At 42.0% G+C, this 22,534-nt stretch overlaps 1 protein-coding gene across 1 annotated transcript; it reads right to left on the minus strand.

Annotated features, from left to right (window-relative positions):
* Nucleotides 1-9,992: 9,992 nt before the first annotated feature.
* Nucleotides 9,993-12,548, minus strand: LOC308103329 (tetratricopeptide repeat protein 27-like; the record flags this gene model as incomplete). The annotated part of the gene is made up of 1 exon (XM_080453252.1): nucleotides 9,993-12,548. The coding sequence occupies one exon, from the start codon at nucleotides 12,546-12,548 to the stop codon at nucleotides 9,993-9,995; it is 2,556 nt and encodes an 851-aa protein (XP_080309378.1).
* Between the last annotated feature and the right edge of the window lie 9,986 nt (nucleotides 12,549-22,534).

A 22,534-nucleotide genomic window follows, 5' to 3' on the forward strand; every position in this document is an offset into this window, starting at 1 on the left:
GAACGATTATGTGTGATGTACGGTTCGTAAATGGAGAAAGTGCAAACACCAGGTTGAAGTTCATCCATGACTGTCATGATATGACAGTCATGTATCAGGGCTAGCGGAGTACAGTTAGGCTAGTTCAGTTCTCAAACTTATACATTAAGGACCCCCCTTAAATCTGACAGTATACAAATGGAGACTTGTAAGGGTCATTTTAGAACCCCCTCAAGGAACCATGAGAGTCAATGGAACCCACTTTTGAGAACCACTGGGCCAGTTTATGTTCTATGATGTATTCAAAATACATCTGAAAAATATGAACAGAACAGAACAGCAGGCCAACATCAACATCAACTAATCTGTACAATATTCTGGTCCAAAATGATTTGATACTTCATAGGTCGGTCCTCATTAACCAGTTCGAAAATAACACTGTTAGTTTGTTGTGAGTCACAAGCATCGAACTGTCGCCATCTGCTGGTAGCAACAAGAGCAGAACAGACAGATTTTGCAAGAGTTTCTTTCCCCAAGCCATCAGACTTGTGAACTCTATAAAGGGAAATATAGTCCCCTACAAGTGCAATATCCCCTAACCTTTCTCCTATGCTGCTGAGGAATCCTGTGCAATATTTCTGTCTCATTATGAACTGACTGTGATTTTATTTATTAGTGGTAATTTTAGTATAGGCTATTGTAGTTTCATTCTTCTAACTAGGTGTAGTATTTAGATGATAGTAAGCCAGTGGAATTTTTGAATAACAATAAAGCTATCTATCTATCTATCTATCTATCTATCTATCTATCTATCTATCTATCTAAAATTAGAACATGCCTGTTCTGCGACTCAGGGCAGTTTATTGAGACACAAAGGCCTAAATATAAAAGTAAATATAAACATTGTTATACCATTAATGGTGACTTTGAAAACTTTATGGGATCTAATAGGCCCACTCCACTTGCAGACACCTGCTTAGACATTGGTTTGCTTTATAAAGCCAAGGCCAAGCAAGCCTGAACACACCCAAAACACAAATATTGTCAGTAAATCAAAACGCAATTAATTACAGCACTATCAGGTTAGGCACAAGGATTGAACCACCTGGCGTTACTATTTTCATTATAGGTGAAGATTTTCAAAAGATAAAAAAAATATCACACCCAGTGTGAAGTGGGCGTCGGCGGTGTGGTCATCACAGTGGTCATCATAGTGATGGAAGCTCACTTCCAAAAAAACTGGATTTTTGGAAGTGCATAATCCTATTTATAGGTTATTAATGTCATCATGTGTCTCGCTAGCCAATCACAGTGCTGAATAGAGTCAGCCAGTAAAGTCAGCTAGGGGTCTACTAATGGGCCAATCACAGTGCAGGAAACTAATACTAATGAGGTGTCCCAACCCCACTTATAGGGGCGGCTACACCGCCCAGAAAACCCAGAGCAGATCTACAAGCTCACAAGTCATTTCGCCACGCAACACCATAACACCATTGTACAACGTAAGTACATATAAAATAGGGATTAAGCAAGCATAGAGTTATATGGATTAAAAGTGGTTTAAGTGTGGTAGAAAACTCATGTCAATTACGGAAGCAACCACAAGATGGCGATGTTGCAATTCTATAGAATATAAATAGGAAGACTGCAACTCTTTATAGCAGAATTCCCAGGTTTGATTTAGAACGAATAGACTAGTCATTCATAAATAACCCTCTTCTTCCCTGAACACTTTTACAAAGGCTCGTTTTGGGCTTCAGTCAGTGTCCATTCCTGTTGCTGGGGTGATAATGGAGATCACAGAGAAGACCTCTGACCCCAAACACGTGTCCTTATCATAAACAGGCTGGGTAGAATACTATTATCATACACTACACTTGTTGTCTCTCTCTCCCACTCTCTCTCTCTCTCTCTCTCTCTCTCTCTGTGCTGAATGCGTGTGTGTGTGTGTGTGTGTGTGTGTGTGTGTGTGTGTGTGTGTGTGTGTGTGTGTGTGTGTGTGTGTGTGTGTGTGTGTGTGTGTGTGTGTGTGTGTGTGTGCACGCGCACGTGTAAACATATCCTATGTAGCCTATGTATGTGCTTGCATGCGAGCACATAACATGCGCTGGTGGGTGATCGTGGGGGAGCTACAGTGAACTCCTTGTCCCCTGGCATGTTTATTTTTGTGCCACACATTTCAACAGGGCAATTGAGTGCTTTACATAAAACATTAAAAGACAATGAATGTGCAAAGAAACACATCATAAAAGTACATCGGATTACGATTACAAAATTATTAAAGAGTTACAAATAGAATAGAAAAGAAGAATAAGCTCAAATAAAACAGATAATATGATAATATATAAAAATGAGCGGTAAACAGAAAGGTTTTTTAGCTGTGATTTAAAAGGGCAGAGAGTTGTAGCAGACCTGCAGTTTACTGGGAGTTTTTTTTACGGATATCTTATGTGGTGCATAAAAACGAAACTATGCTTCTTCACGTTTCATTCCGATTCGGGGTTCAGAAAGCATGCCTGCAGATGACCTGAGAGTACACGTATTTTGGCCCTACAAACAGGGACGGATTAAGACTCGTGGAGGCCCTCGGGCCAATGAAATTATCCTTTAGTAAATCGTTTATGGATGGGCCTGGCTGCTCATGGCCCCCCAGCCCCAGGGGCCTCTGGTAGTGAAGGGCCCTTCGCCACTGCCCCCCCCATTGACCCGGACCGTAATCCATCCCTGGGCTGGGCCTAAAGCATTCAATAAAACAGTCATATTTGATTGTAGAGCCCCGGTTCTTAACGGCGGGTTCGGGGACCACCCCGGGGTCCAAATGGACCTTTACGGGTCTATAACTCTGAGAGTGCACAAATGGAACCAAATGGACCCTTGCGGGTCCATTTGGTTCCATTTGTACACTCTCACAGTTACATTAACACTGAGGATTTTGCAGCGTACTGTAGTTTGGGCCCCAGAGATAAAACATGGTGTCAAATGGGGGTCAGTGGCCTAATGCATATCAAACGAGGGGTCCTTGAAATGAAAAGGGTTGAGAATCACTGTTGGGAGAGCATCTCAGCAGTATACAGCAGAGTCCCTACAGCTGTCCCTGAGCCAGAAGAGAACCAGAGTGATGACCTTTTGAACCGCACACACACTCAGCACTTGTTCTTATGTTTCTCCTCCACTGTTGTTCAAATCTTACAGAGGTACTTAATAGTAAAACCACTGACCTCCTTTGATTCATTGTCATTCATTCATGTATGTATGTATGCATGTATGTATGCTGCATACATAGGCTACAGACAGACACCCGAAGACAAGGAGAGTGGCTTCAGCCCGCAGCCCACAATGAGCTCTCCATAATGTATTGGAAGGAGCTGCCGTATGGATGCGCTTTAAGAATTCACCAGCTGACAGTTACAGTTTTAAGCACATCTGCCCCTCGAGAGGCACTGCGGCCACTTGTGAGAAATGAGTTGAATTATTCATTCAACATGGCACAGTACTCACCACAAAAACGTATACATGTGATGGTCGTATACTGCATGTCTGCTCTACACGCCAGTAGATTCAGTGTACACTAGTAATACCACATGCCAGTAGGTTTAAAGACAGGGCAACAGATCATTTTGAAACGTTGGAAAAATTAAAATAATAGATGTTTCCTGAATAATAACATTCAGAAAACGTCTAGTAAATAAGGTTTTGATGTCAAGGGTTTTTGATGTCAAGAGTGGAATAAGTCCACTCTGGTGACTCAACCAAGCTCTGTATAAACAAATACTATGATGATAATTATATCATAACATATGCATTTAATTTCAAATTAAACAGTAGAGAGGCTTCTGTAGCTAGTTTTTAATGCTAGACATTTAGGCCAATATTACACCAAGTACAGTCAATAGATTACGTACAACTAGCAACTTCACTTTTGATGTTAATTATTGTTAATACCCGTCCTGGACAGCTGTTTCAGTGGTTATGAAGAATGTTTCTCTTCTGAAGTCATTTCCATATTAGAAAAAAAAGGGAAAAAAATAAAACTGATGTAGTCGATCTATTGTACATCTATGTGTTGTGGGCTTGTATATCGGCTATTTTAGCTATATCTGAAAAAAAAAAGATTGAAGACATTTTAAAATTTTGCCTATAATGAGTAACCGCACGTACAAAAGCTTTTACTAATGCATTAATTACGTTCAGTCAGAAATGTTTTGCTTGGGGTTTTGACCCAGTGACACTGTACGTCTTCTAAACAGGAGTTTTACGTGTGTTTCCAAGCGATAAATGTTGTTTACATTTGAGTTAGATAAATATTTGAATAAAACAGGTCTTTAACATGAGTTATGATGGGCCAAGGAAGTTACTAAAATGCTTATTTTCCATCTAAATGTCAAACATACGAGTAGAACACAACGTTAAAACCAGTGGTGGAAAGTAAAGTGCATTTACAGTACTCAAGTACTGTACTTGAATTACTTTAATTGAGCATGTAAATTTTTCACAGCTTTATACTTTATAAAGCAGCATACTTTATACACCAACTCAGACGCTACAATTAAACCACAATTTGACTACTTTAGTTACTAATTACTTAGACTTAGATTATTATTACAAAACACACATTAACCAATTAAGCTCTATTGTTTACTTGTGCTATTACACAAAAAGTGTAACAGATTTTTTTTAAATGTACAATTTTTTACTTTGTTACTGTAAATATATTTTCATACCAATACTTTTGTGCTTTTACTCAAGTAACATTTTGATTACTTTTACTTGTATAATACTGTAATAATAAAGATAGTAATAATATTTATGTTTAGTGGTATTGCTTTTATTGACTGGAAGTAAACCACCGCTGTCGGGATCAGTAATGGTCTACCTAAACGACAGACGTCAGACTACACTTCTGGAAGAGTTGTGGAAACAGAAGCACTCATTACAAGGTCCTCGTTTTGGTGTCTGAAAAGCTGAAGGATAAATGTTCCTACACAATACGATACTCCTGACAAATAATACTTCATCGCTCATCGTGTGCAACTTGACCTGCAACGTGACCTGCCCGGTCACGCCTGTGTGTGTGTGTGTGTGTGTGTGTGTGTGTGTGTGTGTGTGTGTGTGTGTGTGTGTGTGTGTGTGTGTGTGTGTGTGTGTGTGTGTGTGTGTGTGTGTGTTTTCTTTGTTCCTTTCAAGGAACTACGAGATGATCAGTTGACCGCCCCGAAGAGATGATTACGCTTTGGGTCAAAAATGTCAAAGGTCAAGGTCACAACAGAGAGATGTAATACAAGAGGTGTGGGAGTGAGCAGGCTTTGCAGTTTGCACCCCCAGGGCATTTGTTTAATTTCTCTTTAACAACTCTTTCAGTGCTTCAGAACCCAAGATATGATGATTTGAAGATTTGCTGCTCCATTCACTTCTTGTTTAACTTTTTACTGAAAAAGGCTGTATCTCGGCTACTAAGCACTTTTTTTTTTACAATAAATTTTGGTTGTGGCACTCAGAACCAAAATTCCGTAAATAAGCATGGCACTGAAAGAGTTGGGTTAGTTCAGATTTTTTGAGTATTTTCTGTAGGAAATACTTACCATTAATGTAGTGGTTGCAAAGGTATTAATTGATTGCCCGAATCCTGTGGTCAGAGTTATGGTCCGTTTCTGATAAATATGAAGTAGTTCCGGTAGATTAGTAGATTTGGTGGGGGCCGCACCCCCAGGGCATTTAAAAATAAATTGATAAAAAAAACTAGCGTCATTTGTATTGTTGACCTATTTCTACCATATAGAGCAGGTTTCGTTCAATTTCGACCCCTCTGTCACATGGTACTAATGTTTGTGTCCAGAATCACTGCGCCGCGGCAGCCTACTCACGCACAAAATATATGACACAAAAAATAGTACCATGTGACAGAGGGGTCGAAATTGAACGAAACCTGCTCTATATGGTAGAAATAGGTCAACAATACAAATGACGCTAGTTTTTTTAATTAATTTATTTTTAATGAGCGGCCCCCACCAAATCTACCGGAACTACTTCATATTTATCAGAAACGGACCATAACTCTGACCACGGGATTCGGGCAATCAATTAATACCTTTGCAACCACTACATTAATGGTAAGTATTTCCTACAGAAAATACTCAAAAAATCTGAACCAACCCTTTAAGTGCCTTTTTATGCCTCATGAAAAGTACCGTGGATTGACTTTGTACAAATCAACAAATCGTCTAACTTCAGGATCGTTCGATATTTACAATGAGGGATCATTGGAGGATTTTAAAGTGCTCCGAAAAAGGTGTGACCCTCCCATGGCCATACATATATTGTATTGACCCTTGACAAGTTGAACTGAAAAAAGTATTTTAAAAAAACACGCCTCGGTACCGAGGCTACTCCCCAAGTGAACTGGAACTCGCTACCCCTGACTATAAAGAGCACCAGCAGCCATCTCCTTTTTAAGATAAGGGTCAAAGCATGGCTATTAGAAAATGTTGCAGAATAGTAGGGTCACTTATGTGTTAGCAATGCGATTATATATATTTATGCTGTAGGTAGTGTAGATTTTGATTGTTTTATTTATTACTGTACTGTCTACCTGTATGTATTCTGTTGCAGTGTTGTTTGTCTCAGACCAAGGACCACAATGAAAATAAGTCGCAAGATTTGTATGTGTCTGTATCCTTGGCGTTTCTACGATGAACATGATGTAACATGTGTTTTTTCCTGTATAACGTCTAATAAAAAAAAGAATAAAAAAAAAGTGATTGAAAACAAAACAAAACTAAACTAAAACAGGAAATGCCAACTCATGACAGTTGCATTGCAGTCACCTCTGCATGTACAAAATATATTTTTCGGTGAAGCTATTAGTCACACCAACATCTGCTTGTGAAGTAGTTTTGTTCTTATTGGTGAAGATTATAAAAACAACAAGCCTACAGTAATGTGCCCACTGCCTTTCATTGCCTAACTTCCTCTCTGGGAGGACGCGGGCAGTGACAACCTGACATTCACATTTTAAAACATTTAATTGACTGGTGATGCAATTATAATTGACACAAAGTTCAGAATTACATTCTGAACAACAGAGCTGGGAGGGTCATGCGCACATATTGCTATGTATTATTAGGCTATAACATTGTAATTGTAATGACAACATGGCACACTACAGGCTCCTAATAGCCTGACTACTAAGATGTAATGACAGCCTAAGTGTTATATCCCTTCCCGCCATTGCCCCATGCCTTTTTATACTAACACAAAACCCCAAAACAGTGTCCCTCTACAGAGCGTACCTTTCTAGTTTGAGTCCAGTCAAACTCACACTTAAAAGTGACCTGCAATGCCTGATTTGTGAATGTTTAGCAACATAATCACTCTACAACTTAAAAAGCTCAGATGTGTCACGCTGACGCATCAACACTTTGCTTTACAGCACCTCCATGACATCAATGCTCTCTGTGCTTGTCCTCTATCAGGATTCTTCCTGTACGAAAGGAACGTTGGATGAAAGGACTTTTTGAGGTCACAGCCACTTACGTACATCTGCAGCTGTACGCAGCTGGTGGTAAACTAAAGGCCCTGAGATGACGTGAGCACCCAGAGCTCCAAGCCAAAGAGTCCAGAGTCAAGCCCCCATTTCGCTCCAATACCAAAACATTCAACCAGCAACCTAACCTCAAATCCCTCAATGTTTCAGCCTTATCTGTACCATTCAGTCAAACGTCAATGAAGTCCACAATCACAACACCAGAGGGGGCTCCACAAATCACGTTCAACCCAGATTTGGCTCAAACACGGGGTTACATTCGTTCTCCTGCTATGCCACAAAAATGTGGAACGCCCTACCAACAGTAAAGGAGTGTAAATCCCTACTCTCCACAGTTTAAAAGAGCACTTACAGGTGGCTGCAATTCGAAACTGGCCCCTGTAAAAGTCAAAGACTAGCCCCCGCCCCCCACTCAAGCTGTTTACTGTACATATTTGACTGTTTATATGATGTTTTGCATGGTAGTTTATATTTGTCTGTCATTAAATGTTTCGATTAATTGAGTACAAAGGACACCAATGGAAACAAGCCATAGGCTTTCTTGGGTTTAAAATCCTTAATAGCAGACCTTGTATTGAAATGTACTTTCCTGTACTTTTTTTTGCAAACTGCTAATAAAGTATTCAATCAATCAATCAATCTCAAGTAATATCAAGTTGTGGTCCTTAGCCTCATGAGGGTTGGAGAAAATCGTCTTTCCTGATTGGAACATCTGAACATTCATTTACAGTCACAGACAACAATCCAGCAGCAGTGTGTCCGACTCACATCTGACAAACAAACAACCAGACTGCAGTAAAACCCGGGTACATCTGTAATTCAGCACACACAAAAAAAATCTATTAACATAACACATAGTGCCTGTGTCAATGGAGGCCAGCTGATTCACATTATCCGAAAAGTGGGGTTTTCACAAAATGTCACTGAGGGTGAAACTGCACCGTCAAATCTGCTTATTTATGGGTCGTTGTCAGAGGCCTGCAGAGCTGGATGAGGGTCAAGGACATCCCTGTTGAAACACTGTCGCCCCGCGTTACGGCCTCTGTTTATAATGGGATTCAATGGATTGGATATTTTTGCCTTTCCAGACTGTGTGAAAGCTGGCGACCATCTGGTGAGGGAGGGGGGGGGGGGGCTGAGAAATACAGACAGACAGACAGACAGACAGACAGACAGACAGACAGACAGACAGACAGACAGACAGTTTAGACAGCAGAGACAGACAGACAGACAGACAGACAGACAGACAGACAGACAGACAGACAGACAGACAGACAGACAGACAGACAGACGGTCTCATGTCCAGTCGGCAGATTGATTCCCCAGCGGGAGAGCTAAGGATGTGTGAACAGCCTCATTATGGCGTGTCAGCCATGTCACACAGGGGGGATACGCGCCAGCCCTGCCCGACTGTCATTAAGGCTGATTTGTACTTCCCAAAATAGCCGATCTAAGTTCACAACGTGTCGCAGATGCGAAGTGTTGTGAGCTTGTAGATCAGCTATTTTCGGGTCACAACACCATGGAGCATACATTAGGCTAATATCGGCTAATAAGGAAACACAGAGGGGGGGGGGGCATTTTCTTAACCAGTTAAGCCCTATAAACTGTGGTTGTTCGTACGGGAAGTAGTGATAATAGCTGATCTACACACTCACAATGTGGTGCATTGTGGGCTTGTACATCTGCTATTTTGGCTATTCTTTTTTTTGCTTTACACATTTTGAAAACTTGCCCACAAGAGTGATCCCTTGCACAGGGTTAACGTGGTTTACATAATATATGTTTTTCATTAAATTGTTAAATTGTGATATTATCAAACATGAATATCAAACAAATCAGACAGTACATTTTCCAAAAGGAAATGTGTGTATTTAATTCAGTCTGACTAGAAGCAGGCATAAACTGTAGGATATCAAATTGTGTGAATGTGTGAAGGTGCTTCTTTGGCCTATACTGGCAGACTGCCAGCAGGGTTAGGGTTAGGGTTTACGCCGGTGAGATTAGCTCTGGACAAACACACAGACAGACAGACCAGACCCTCTTATAGAATGCTAGCTTCCTACAGAGCCACGGCGTGAAAACACTGAACCTGAACGCGGGGATATATTTTGGATGATAAATCTTTAGTTAACGGAGCAACTATTGAAGACATGTAGCCAATATTAGGAGTTATGTCATGGCAAGGACTCACAGCACCAGGCCATCAGAGCACACTGGGCCAGATCTGCAAAAGTGAGACAGAGACAGTATCGCTGGAAAAGATGAGAGTTGTGAAGTGAATGGAGAAAGAAAGCAGCTGTCTGTCCTCTGTGACAAATGGAGAAATAGAAACCATTTAATTTAATTTAGTACTTTCAGTTTAGATACAGTAGTTTTACCTGTGTTGATTTCATTATGAGATACAAATTGGTTGAATTATATTTTCTGCATAGAAATGAATGAAGAAAGGGGGCATATCATCATGGGAGGGTCATTCTGATTGGCTACGCAGGGCGCCACTCAGGCCCTGCAGCTCTGTGATGAGCTGCTCCAGCTCCGTGACACTGTCCCTCAGGTCGTCGCTGATCTGGCCTGTGGTCACTTCTGTGTACATTTGCTTGGCCTTGGTGGCCAAACACCTCAGACTGAGGCGTGTGGAGGAGAGCATCTGGAGAGCTTCCTGGGGGTCAGCCATCTTCTTATTGCAACTGATGGCGACGTGTCCCATATGGACAGCTCTCTTTATAACTTCCTTGAAGGTGGCAGTGTCCTTCTCCCAGCCACTGACCTGGACCTCACAACGATGAGCCTTTGACAGGAAGTGCAGTGCCTTTTCATTATCCTCTGGGTTGGTGCTGTGGCCATCGCCGTACAGCTGCCCGTACAGCCGCCATATCTGGGCGTCGGTGCTGTGGCAGGAGGTGACGCGGCCCATGAGCTCTCTGAGATTGGGGCGTAGAGACGCCATCTGCTCGCCGCGGTTATCCGTTAGGTTCTCCACAACCGCCCGCACTAGAATCTCCAGAATCTGGACATCTTTATATTTCTCCCTAAGGTCCATGAGACGGTGGTAGGCCTTGACGGCTTCTCTGAACTCCCCGATGTCGATGCACACGCCAATGAAGTTCTCCCAGATCTGCCAGTGTTCAAAGTTACACTTCAGCGCTTCCTTCAGGGTATGGAAGGCTTTGTCCTTCTTCCGAAGGCGAATATAAGCTGTGGAGAGGTTGCTCCAACCCTCTGCGTTATCTGGCTCCAGTCTCACACACCACTGGAAGGCCTTGGCAGCACCCTCACAACGCTCCAGGGCAAAGTAGGCACAACCTAGGGAGAACCACACCCCAAGCTGTAAGGTGTTGATGCGGACGGACTGCTCGAAGCAGTCCACGCACTGCTGGAACTCTTTGTTGCGCATGTGCAGCAGGGCCTTGGAGCGCATGGCGCGGGCGCTGCGCCCACCGGAGAGCTCCCACGCCCGGTCGTAATACTGATGCTCCCTTTTGACGTCTCCCAGCAGACAGTACAGACTGGGAGTCTCCTTCTTCTCCAGCTCCCTCCGCAGGATCTCCTCTGCCTTGCCGTGTTGACCCATCCTCTCGTAGCAGATAACCGCATCTTCCCACAGTTCCAGTTTCTCATAGATGAGCAGAGCTGAGCCCGTGCAGCCTAGGTCTGTCAACAGGCTGGCCAGCAGTTTCTGGACGTCCCACCTGGGCGGTGCCTGACAGCAATAGAAAACCTTGAGGCGCTCAGTCACGGAGCAGCCCTTGTCTTCAAAGTGATCGACTATGGTCTGGGTTTGCTTCAAGGCTCTTTCTACCCGTCGGAAGCTGCCCTTCTCCAACTTGGACCTGAGGCAAAGGGCTGTTACCTCTATGACCCAGAACTTTGGCTGAGACAGTATAGTAGATGTGAAGGCCAGGAGTTCGTCCTCAGTTAGTCTGTGGACTGGGTTGTTCTTCTGGAAGTCAATGCAGACACCCAGGATGAGAGCCTGCTCCTCGGCACTGAGATCAGGCAGCTGGTACTGATCTGGCTCTGCTAGGTTGATCTGGTTCAGCACTGTGTCATCGTGCAGGTCATTGTCCTTTGGCAGTTTGGCGACTAGGGTAGGCGTTGGGGTCAGTTCATCAGAGTCTGCTAGAACGGGTGAATCCTCCTTCCGCTTGACTGCCAGCAGGAGCTGTGCCGAGAAGTTCTGCTGGAACCGGGTCCGCTTCCCGAGGGCACCAGTCATTTCTATCTCCAGTCCAGACAGCTCCTGGGCCTTCTGGATGTGTTCCTTGGCATGCTGGTGTTCATAGTAGGACAGGTAGGTGTAAACGCACTCCAGGTGGAACTGGATGGCCAGGTTTCTGTGGCGTCTGTCCGAGAACAGAATCTCACACTTCATCACTTTCTCCATGCTGCTTTGGGCCAGTGTGAGAAGCTGTTGAGAGCAGGCCTCCAAGATCTGTTGGTGAAGTTTAACGTAGCGGAAGGTCCACCAGGGCAGCAGCTGGAGGCTGTCCATCTTAGAGGAGCAGTTGTGCAGGAGGACCCGGGCCAGGAGGAGGAGAAAAGGATTTGCCACCAGGCTGTACACTGACTCCCCGTCGAGAAGCAGGCTCTTGTGAAGTGCCTCGGTCAGGTCCTGGGGCCGGGAGAAGGAAGACAGCAGAGCTGGAGGCAGCAGGTCATGGACATGGATGGAGACAGGAGGACCGGTCCAGTTACTCTGGGCAAACAGGTGGAGGCAGGCCACTGCCAGAACCATCACAGTCAGCTGCCTGTCGACCTTGTCACCCTCTGTACCTTTAGCCAAGTAGGCCAGCACCTGTCTCTCCATGTAGGCTTCCATGTCCTTTATGTCACCGCAGCTGTCATCTCCTCCACCCATCAGTTCCAGCATCTGGGGGTTCAGAAGCACCGCCTCAAAATCCCCCTCTAATAGTGACTGTAGCAGCGGGCCCACAACGCCGTCGCTGAAACGCTCCTGCTTCCATCCTGTTGTCTCGCTGGATGTTAAAAAGCCCCGGAGAACTGCAATCTCCACGTCTTGCGTCATCACTGAACCACTGTGTGTTTCTCCAGTCAACATGGTCAGGTTTTAAAGTTAACGATTGAGACTTTATTTGATGTGCCAGTAGTGTGTAAGATACTATTGGGAGAAAATAATTGATTGACTGTGATCAGGAACTGTCTGCTCTTGTGACGCGCGGATGATTCTAGACAGAAACGTCTTCGGGAGCATTTAAGGCAGGGGGTCTGCATTGCCCATACATGTTAGCCATGCCCAAATATGAAATTCAGAGTCAGACATGTCCAAAAATGGGGTCCATTCACTATGAGGTCACAAAGAGTCAGCGCATGCCCAAATATGGGGTGGTCCATGATGTCAAACTGGCCTCCAAGTAATCTCATTAGCAACAGCAGTTCCAGTCCATGACGTCTATAAGGTCATATTGATGACATTAGGGATCTCCATAGACTTAACATGGAGACAGACATGTGACAGACAGACAAGACATGACAGACAGACAGACAAAAAGTCAGGGAAACAGATAGACAGAGATACAGTATAAGGGCATAAAAAGGAACACAACAATGTGTCGTCATGGCATCAGGCGCAAACAAATCAGCAGGGGTCATCAATGTCCGTGGCAAGACTTGGCCTTGTCTGTGCCAAATGTTTTTAAACACCATTATAATGTTCTTATTTTGATCATAACACCCAATTACTGAGTGTCAGTTTCCAGGTTTTCTTCAGAAAATGCATGACACTGATTTACTATGACACTATCGGCCCCATTCTGTGGCAAAAAATTCCCCGTTAAATCGGGATAATGGACCTGCGCCGCCCCAATAGGTTATTCTAGCACCTGCTCTACCCGTCACCATTATGCCGACGCCGTAATTTGCGCATGGAGGTGTGCCCGTGGGCGTGTTGTTGCTATATCCCCCACATTGAAATTCTCAACCCACACATGGGTACGGCTTGGGGAGGGGGGATAGTGGATTCTAAAAGCACCCGCTGGTTTATAAAATCACCCGTCAAGTGCACACAGACACTACAATGGCTTTGTGCGTTGGACCATGAGCCATGTTGCCAGCCTTGGAGAGAAATAAGCAACCGCAGTCCGCAGGTCTATGAAAACAAAAAGAAGCAAGAGCACATGAGCACTTCAAACTACTAACTAGAGCTTTCATATCCCCTAAATATTTCAGCCTGGCTCGACTAATAATTGACAAATTAGACCCAGCCCAGCCCGTCAGTCATTTTTCTAAAGAAGCCTTATTTCTCATTAAATCTTGGTAATTCGTTAAGAACAGGAGTCATTACCCTAACAGTCTATATTTTATTTAAAAAACAGCTTGGAGCAAATAGGGCTATATAAATATATACACTTCCCCATAACCATTTTAAAAATGATTATGGTTATTCTATGAAATATATGTTTCATAGAATAACCGTAATCATTTTTGCAATGGAGAAATCACATCCAATGTTACCTTCTGGCCGCTGCCTGTGCTTTCATTTGAAGAAGTAATCCAACATTTACTTTGAGGTGAAAAAGACATGAAGAAAGCTCTGAAATCCATTATTTATGTCATGTTATGGTTTAAACTTTAAAGGGGGCTCTCTACTGCTGCGTCATGACAAGACAGTGATTGATTTGACCTAGGCTACTTTAGCGTTGCGCTGCCCTGTTCATTAATTATTTGGCATCAGCTGTGTAGGAATATATAACTATTTTAAATGGCTTTCATATACTCTTGGGGATCTGACTAATATGACAAGTTGCTTATTGTGAACACAATAGCCTACGCTACAAATTAATTAATATGTGAATTTATTTGGATGTAAAAAAAACGTAGACCCAGCTCAGCCGGTGCCGACGGGCCGGGTCGGGTCCCGTTGGGTTTGGGCTAAAATCTTAAGCACTTACATTTTTTATAAGATGATCGGATCATAGTGTGATTTTCATTTTGGCTGCTGTCTCATTAAACCCATGCTGCGGGACGTGCGGGTGAATATTATATTATAGCCTATATTATATATATTAGCCTGCTATATTATTATTATATTCCCCGCGTAAACGCTACGTTCATGACCCCCCAAAATAACCATATTTGAACTGGGGACCCCCCCATTTTGTTTGACTCGGTTCCACAGATAAATATTGTGAAAATAGCAGATCTACAAGCTCGCCAGGCGTTGGGTGCTCCATTGTGGTCTCGACCCACAGGTTGAGAACCACTGCATTAAAAGCTCCAAGCAAGTTACATGTCTAGTAGGCTATGTTGTTGACCACGTAATGTAATATTTTTGGTTTAGTGATAGGCTACTCCGTGGCGCGCGCGCGCCTCATTGTATGCTGTCCAAAATAACAGATCTGTAAGCTGTCGACACGACATGATGCAGCGCCGTTGATAGCTTGTATGTCTGTTATTTTGGGTAGGTATAGGCGACGCACATACGCATCGCAGCAATGTGTCTGGGTTTGAGAGGCTTTGATTGATGTAAACTTAAAGTTTAGCTCTGTTCGGGATTACTGAACAAAGGTGGATGATGAAAGATAACGGGGACAATATGGATGTAAGTTAACTTTAACTGCGTCACTTCAGAGGAAACTATGGAGCAACTTCAGAGATGTTTACACACCCCTGGAATCCATTAGAACGGTGGAAATAGAACGATAACAGCCAACGTGAGTACATAGGCTATAGACCTTTCCTAAAACTGTCCAATTTATTATACCCATGTGCTACTGTTTGTCTGTGTACCACGTAGGAGCGTTGTCGCAACATGATGTAATTAATTATTTGGGAGCAGCCAGTGTGTACCAATAGTATACATATTTTAAATGGCTTTCATATACTATTCCGGATCTGACTAATATGACAAGCTTATTGTGAACACAATAGGCTACAAATTAATATAAAAATGTATTTGGATAAAATTAAAAAAAAGAAGGAAAACAAGCCCAATGTGGCTTATAATAATCAGACCAGGCAACAGTGCAGACAGGTAGATAGGCTAGAGCATATATTGGATCGGGATGACGGCTAGCGCAGTCTTCTCTTAAAGGCAATGGCTTCTGGCACGGTGATTGGTTTTATCATTGTAACGCCCAAACCACACCTATGCATAATGTAACGGGTAGCTCAGGTGTTTGGCGGGTGAGGGGGGTGCCATAGAATACCGAATTTTGCGGGGAAACGCCTCTTGCCTAGTCCGAAATCCCTAATTAGTGGTTTGTTCAAATGTCCCTGGGAATAGGGCCCTATGTGTATGGCACGTTAGCTAATGAGTCCACTGGTGCAGTGGATTATTTTCTGAGTGTGTACAAATGAAACCAAATGGACCCGTAAGGGTCCATTTGGTTCCATTTGTACACACTCAGAGTTACAGACCTGTAATGGTCATGTAGGGCTAGCTCTTTATGTGTTTATCTATATTGTATGTCCATGGCAAAAATTGAATTTTGTCAAAAATGTCCACCACAAGCCAGCATGGCGATGACCCCTGCAAATCAGTCAGCTCCATATATGGGCACAAAAGGGGGCATGCCCATATATGGGCATATACTGATGACATCAGGTATCTCCATATATGGGAATATCAGTCGGATCGGCGGTGCGACGTAGGTGTGAGGGCCGCGTACCGGCCCGAACCTCTAGTTGTTAATAGAGGTTTGTATAGTAGATCTGCTATTTGCAAAATCGTGAAAATTCTCTTATGGGGTCCCTGGCAAAACATCTCTTCAGATGTGGGTCCACAGCCAAATATGACATTTTGGCAACACCAAAAGGCTCAACAGAGTCAGACTAAGGACATGCCCAAGCATGTTAATGAACTGAAATCAGGACAAGCTGTGAAAGGATACTATGGGGTTACCTAGACCTAGAGCATCAATGATTCATGGACTAAATAGACCGGACGGAGCCGATGAAACTTGGGCTGAAACGGAGTCCACACACAGTACAAGAAGTGTTGTTCACCACAAAAACTTAAGCTGGCCGCCTCTGTGGAAAGTGAGAGAGCTCAACAGGAATGGAAAGTGTCAGCGGTGACAGTGAAAGGCTGATATCGGTGGCGATCGAGCTGTTGACAAACAGCTAATCTAATCCCGGCCAGACTGAAGAACACCTCTGTCTGAGAACGTTTGCATTAGAGCCAGAACGATATATCGGTTTGGACGATATATCGGCCATATTACTTGACTTTTTCTTTTACGATATCGGTATTGGCACACATTCACACACACATTGTGAGAATAGACTTGCTTTGAATGTAGCAAAAAACTAAAGTAGCACGCCACTAATAATGATTGTAACGGATATACAGTTTAAGTTCCTTTTAGACTATCGATTTATCGATTATTGATTATACATTTAGTATTCAACTTACTTCAGTTATATTAATATATAACTGTATGCTGATGTGTCTGAATGTAATATCCCAAGGGAGGTAAATTAGTCTGATAATATGTCTTGAGTTTAGTACACCCTCAGTGTACGTATTAAGCAGCAGGCTCATACAGCAAGGTCAAGTTATTCCTCTGTAGGTAAGCTAGACAGCAAGATGACGAGTTATAAGGTTTTATGAACGCAAGGAGAATGTTTCTCGTATCAGGCGTCAGTATTCTGGCTATAGGGCAGTGACAATGGCCTTGACGTATAGCAGTGGGCCTTCCATTCTCAGTCGATGAGAATGGAATTCATTGCAGTTGAAAAGGCTTTAGAAATGTGAGAGAAAAACACCTGCAATGGATCACTAGAGTGGAATTTTCAGTTAAAACTTTTTATACACGTTTGAAGGACCATGACAAAGACTTTTAATGTGTTGTAAAACTGAATGTCATGAAACTTTTAAGCTGCCCCAACATCCAGATCTGTGTCAGACCCTGTCCACTAGTGATGTGCGGGTCGGGTTTTTTCATGACCCGCCCCGCCCCAACCCGCGACGGAACGCGACCCGCCTCAACCCGCCCCGCGAACCCATATATAAATCTATGGCTCAACCCGCCCCGCGACCCGCGGTGGGAATATATATATATATTATATAGCGCTCTTTTAAGTACCCAAAGTCCCTTTAAATGTCTACAGTAGCACAACATTGTCATGGGCTGAATAAACAAGCATGTTGGTCAAAATAGGGTTTTTTCTTTTTTTTTTCGTGGAGAGCGGCTGACCCGCTCACCCTCAGCCCGCATAATTTTCTCTGAAATCCTGACTCGACCTACCCGCGCCGCGGGTTGACCCGCGGGTCCCGCGGGTTACGGGTCGACCCGCTCATCACTACTGTCCACCTTTCCTTCTTCCATCTCCTTCCATCCCTTTTCCTCTCTGTTCTTTACTCTTATTTTCTCATTGATATAAAGTTTTCAAATAATTGTAGTGTAGTAAAAGTACAATATTTGTCTCTGAGATGTAGGGTTTAGTACAAATACCTCAAAATTGTACTTAAGTACAGTAATTTGCTTGGTGTCTCACTCGATAGGTAGTTATCATGGGAGAAACGTATTGAAAATATGAGAAGGTATACGAGAATATCATGAATCAGAAGAAGCTCCTCTTTTCTTACCCCAGTCTAGAGTGCTAGTGACTTTTAAATCAACTTGGGTGCAGCCAGAAAATCTGTCTAAACTGACTCCCAATAGCTCGGAATAATCTGCAAGCCCAACGTATGGTGTCGCATGCTGAAACTAGCCGATATACAAGCTCACAACACGTTGCATCCGCGACACCTTGTGAGCTTGTATATCGGCTATTTTTAGTGCACAGCAGAGTATCACACTGCCCTTGTCCATTAGGTGTGAGCAAGTCACTCGTGGCTCAGAGTACAGGAGAGGTTGCCATTCAATTTAATTGTCTGCACTCACAAATAAATTATGTGAGAGATCAACATAGTGACACTATACCGGTATCATGCAGGCTATCAGGGGTTATCTAGTTACCAATACCTAAAACATATAAAGTATGCAGTCTGCAGATCTGTAATGGATAGGGGACATCACAATGTCGAATAAATTATCATCTATGATCATCTAGCAAGGCAAGTTTAAAACAACAACACCACATTAACCTAATGATAATTAACCTACCAAAACCACCACAATGAAATGCGAATATATTCGACCTGTTGTGATGTTTCGTTTTATGTTTTACTTTACTTTAACTTTTTTGGTGGTGGAAAAAGTAAATTTTTTACTTAAGTAAAAGTATCAATACTGCAATATAAGAAATACTCTGTTAAAAGTAAAAGTCCGGAATTCAAAATGTACTTAAAAGTACAAAAGTATTGGTATCAAAATGCACTTAAAGAAATAATTGATATAAGCTAGAACTAAGTATCTTTATACTGTATCTTTCTGTCTAATGCATTCACAGGTTTTCCCCCGTACCCAGTAGTGGTAGATGTACTCTGTTACTTTATTTAAGTAAAAGTAGCAATACAACATACTCTGTTACAGTCGAGTATTCAAAATATTTCTTGAGAAAAAGTGCAAAAGTAGTTTTGGCATCAAAATATACTTAAGAGCACAAACATCATCATTTATCACTTAATGCAGTGGTTCTGTGGGGTCTGGGGACCCCCAGGATTGGTAAACATCACAATCATTTGAATCACTTCCATATTTTATATGTTGGCTATTCAAAAATAGCAGATCTGCAAGCTCACAAGCTCTGAAAAATATCGAAAATGTTTGGAAAGTTTTGAATATATTTTTTTAATTATTATTTTTACTACACAAATCTTCTCAAATGGGGGTCCTCAGCCAAATAGTGTACATACATTTGGGGTCCTTGACATGAAAAAGTTTGAAAACCACTGACTCAATGTATTTTTTTTTGCAGTTGAAAAGGCTTTAGAAATGTGAGAGAAAAACACCTGCAATGGATCACTAGAGTGGAATTTTCAGTTAAAACTTTTTATACACGTTTGAAGGACCATGACAAAGACTTTTAATGTGTTGTAAAACTGAATGTCATGAAACTTTTAAGCTGCCCCAACATCCAGATCTGTGTCAGACCCTGTCCACCTTTCCTTCTTCCATCTCCTTCCATCCCTTTTCCTCTCTGTTCTTTACTCTTATTTTCTCATTGATATAAAGTTTTGAATATATTTTTTTAATTATTATTTTTACTACACAAATCTTCTCAAATGGGGGTCCTCAGCCAAATAGTGTACATACATTTGGGGTCCTTGACATGAAAAAGTTTGAAAACCACTGACTCAATGTATTTTTTTTTGTATTTGTATTAATAATCTAAATCTGCAAAGTATAGAAACTATTTTTTTTTAAATTGTAGTGGAGTAAAAAGTACAATATTTGCCTCTGAGATATTATATAGTAGAGTAGAAGTGCAGTACTTGAGTAAATGTGATTCGTTAATGTCCACGAGTGATGTATGTGACCTTTGCCACTTTTAGCCTTAATGAGGGGTTATGTCATTGTGGAATGGAATGGCAGGAGGACAAATCGGGTGGCGATGGCACGGTGCACCACAAATCACTGTGTAAGTATTCATATAGACGGACAGTTATTACATAATATCAGAACATACATAGGCAATGACACATATGACAGTGTCCATTAGAGGTGATGGCTGAATAATTGAAGCACGTTGTCGGTATATGTCCTTGGCAGTGGTGGACCAAGCAAGTACTCAACCCCCCCCCCCCCCCCAGTACTTGAGTCAAAGCATAGATACTGCTGGTCAAAATGTGTACTCAACTACAAGTGGAAGTTGCTCAGTCAAATTTGTCATTGGGTTAAAGTACTGGAGTACTTGCATTTTAAAAAATACTATTCAAGAATATATGCTTTATAAAAGTTATCAAAAGTACAAATTGCAAAAAACATTTTCTTTTTAATATCAATGCATTGCTATATAAAACAAATTACAGTTTTCAAAACATTTCAAAGATTTTATTGAAAGTTTCCAGAAATTCCCCCCAAATCTAAAAGATATCATAATGAAAATATACTTTTTTCCCTTCCTAGAAATTCCCTTCCTAGTCAAAAAGCAAAATATTTGTCTTTGAAAAGTAGTGGAGTTGAAAGTATTAAAACATATATACAAATACAGGTACAGTAATCAAGTAAATATACTTTGTTTACGGTCCACCACTGTTCCCTGGCAATACGAGAGAGCAGAGTAGACAGCAGCAATGACTTGATAGTTGCTGAGGTAATTTGAATCTTTTGAAATTAACCTTAATAGCTCGATGTCTTCAATTATTTGTACACTGAAGTAAACTGAAGCAGGCATCAAGCCATGGGGAGGAACCGCGACTGTGCCAACATGGAAAGTATTATTATTATTTATTTATTTGTAATCATTTTGTTTAGATACAATATACTAATACAAAGATTTGTATGCACTTTTGTTCCAATGCATTCCAGGCCTATTATGCATTCATAGGGGGTGTGGCTTATCATAATATGCAGTGTTGCATTGCTGAATTGGAATGTGGTTGCACTCTATTTTAATGACGTGCACCGCATGTCGCTTAACACCTACACTACAGGTCACACAATGGACAATTGATATGCATCTAGGCTCATTCCTATGCTAATTCACCTGGTGTGAGTCGGGGGACTTTGTAAACTTTGTTGAGGTGTGAATTTAAAGTCGTTTTAAATCTATGTATGTGCCTGCGCGTGCTCCTGCTTAAAAAAGGTTGTTGCACGGCGTGTTAGGCCGTCCCATGAGCAATGCAACCCTGATAATATGTCAGTCAATTCATTAACCAACTTAATCACATGTCTTCAACCCTATATACTTCATTGACTCGGGTCTATCTCTCCTTTTCCCTTCTACACTAAATCTCTTCACCAAACATAGCCGATCTACAAGCTCACAACGTGACAATTGTGAACTTGTGGATCGGCAATTTCCGCCCGAACCCGTTTTCACTGAATGTTCGCCCATTATGACATGTCCAGAATAGGGACACTAGGGTTCATGTGGGTAATTAATTAACACAATTGATTAAGACAGTTAATATTGCCTCCTCTAAAGTAATGTAATGAATTCTGAAATGAACAAATTCCATGCAGAATCAGAAAAGTAACTAAGTACATGTACTCAATTACAGTACAATTTTGAGGTATTTTGTACTTTACTGGAGTATTTCAAAATGTCTGTACTTTTACTTCTACTCCACTACATCTTAGAGGCAAATATTACTTTTACTCCACTACAATTATTTGAAAACTTATGGTCTTTAAAGGACGACTTCACCGATTCAACCTATCCTCACTAATACTCATGATAAAATGGTAAAAAAAAATTCTACTTGGTCTGTGTCTCATAGGATAGTGAGGATGCTTAAAGTTGTACAATGCAGAATCACAAATAACGATTTTTAGCAACCTCTGCTGGTCACTACCGTCACTGCATACAATTTCCGTAGTCCTCGATTACCCAGAATTCCATTCGTTTTCACCGGAAGCCGGAAGCGTTTCAAAAAGCGATCTTTTAATTGTTTTATACTATCTACGGATCGTTTCTCTTAGCCAGTGGAGCATTAGTTACCATGAGCTGTGCTTTCTTTTTCTATTCTTTTTCGATCTTCCAATCCTACATTCTCTTGAAATCAGCGTGAGGTTCCTTTTTGTTATTAGCGCGGTAGTTCCTGGCCAAACAGGAAACCGTTGCGGTATTTCCTGGCCGACGTCATGACGTCGGCCAGGACGTCGGCCACGACGTCATGACGTTGGCCAGGAACGTCATTTTCCCGGGAAAGTCCCCCCAGTCCACGTTCAATAGAAAATATATAAATAAAAGGCTTCCGGGGGTGAAATTCATGGAGTGGGTGTAGTGAAACTTTTGCCACTCACAAAAGATATACAATTTAACTTTAGTTTTGTTGAAAACGTTACAAGTATGCCTTTAAGACCAGATTTTTGAAAAATGTGGACACGGCTCACAAAAGCGGCAATTTTTTTCTACATGCTCTCCATCACCATAAGTTTCATTTTGGAAGGGTAGCCACGTCATCAAGATGGCAGAAGGCGGCCATCTTGGATTGCAAAG

The sequence above is a fragment of the Gymnoscopelus braueri genome, assembly GCF_963280865.1.
Source record: "Gymnoscopelus braueri genome assembly, chromosome: 16".
Classification (NCBI taxonomy): domain Eukaryota; kingdom Metazoa; phylum Chordata; class Actinopteri; order Myctophiformes; family Myctophidae; genus Gymnoscopelus; species Gymnoscopelus braueri.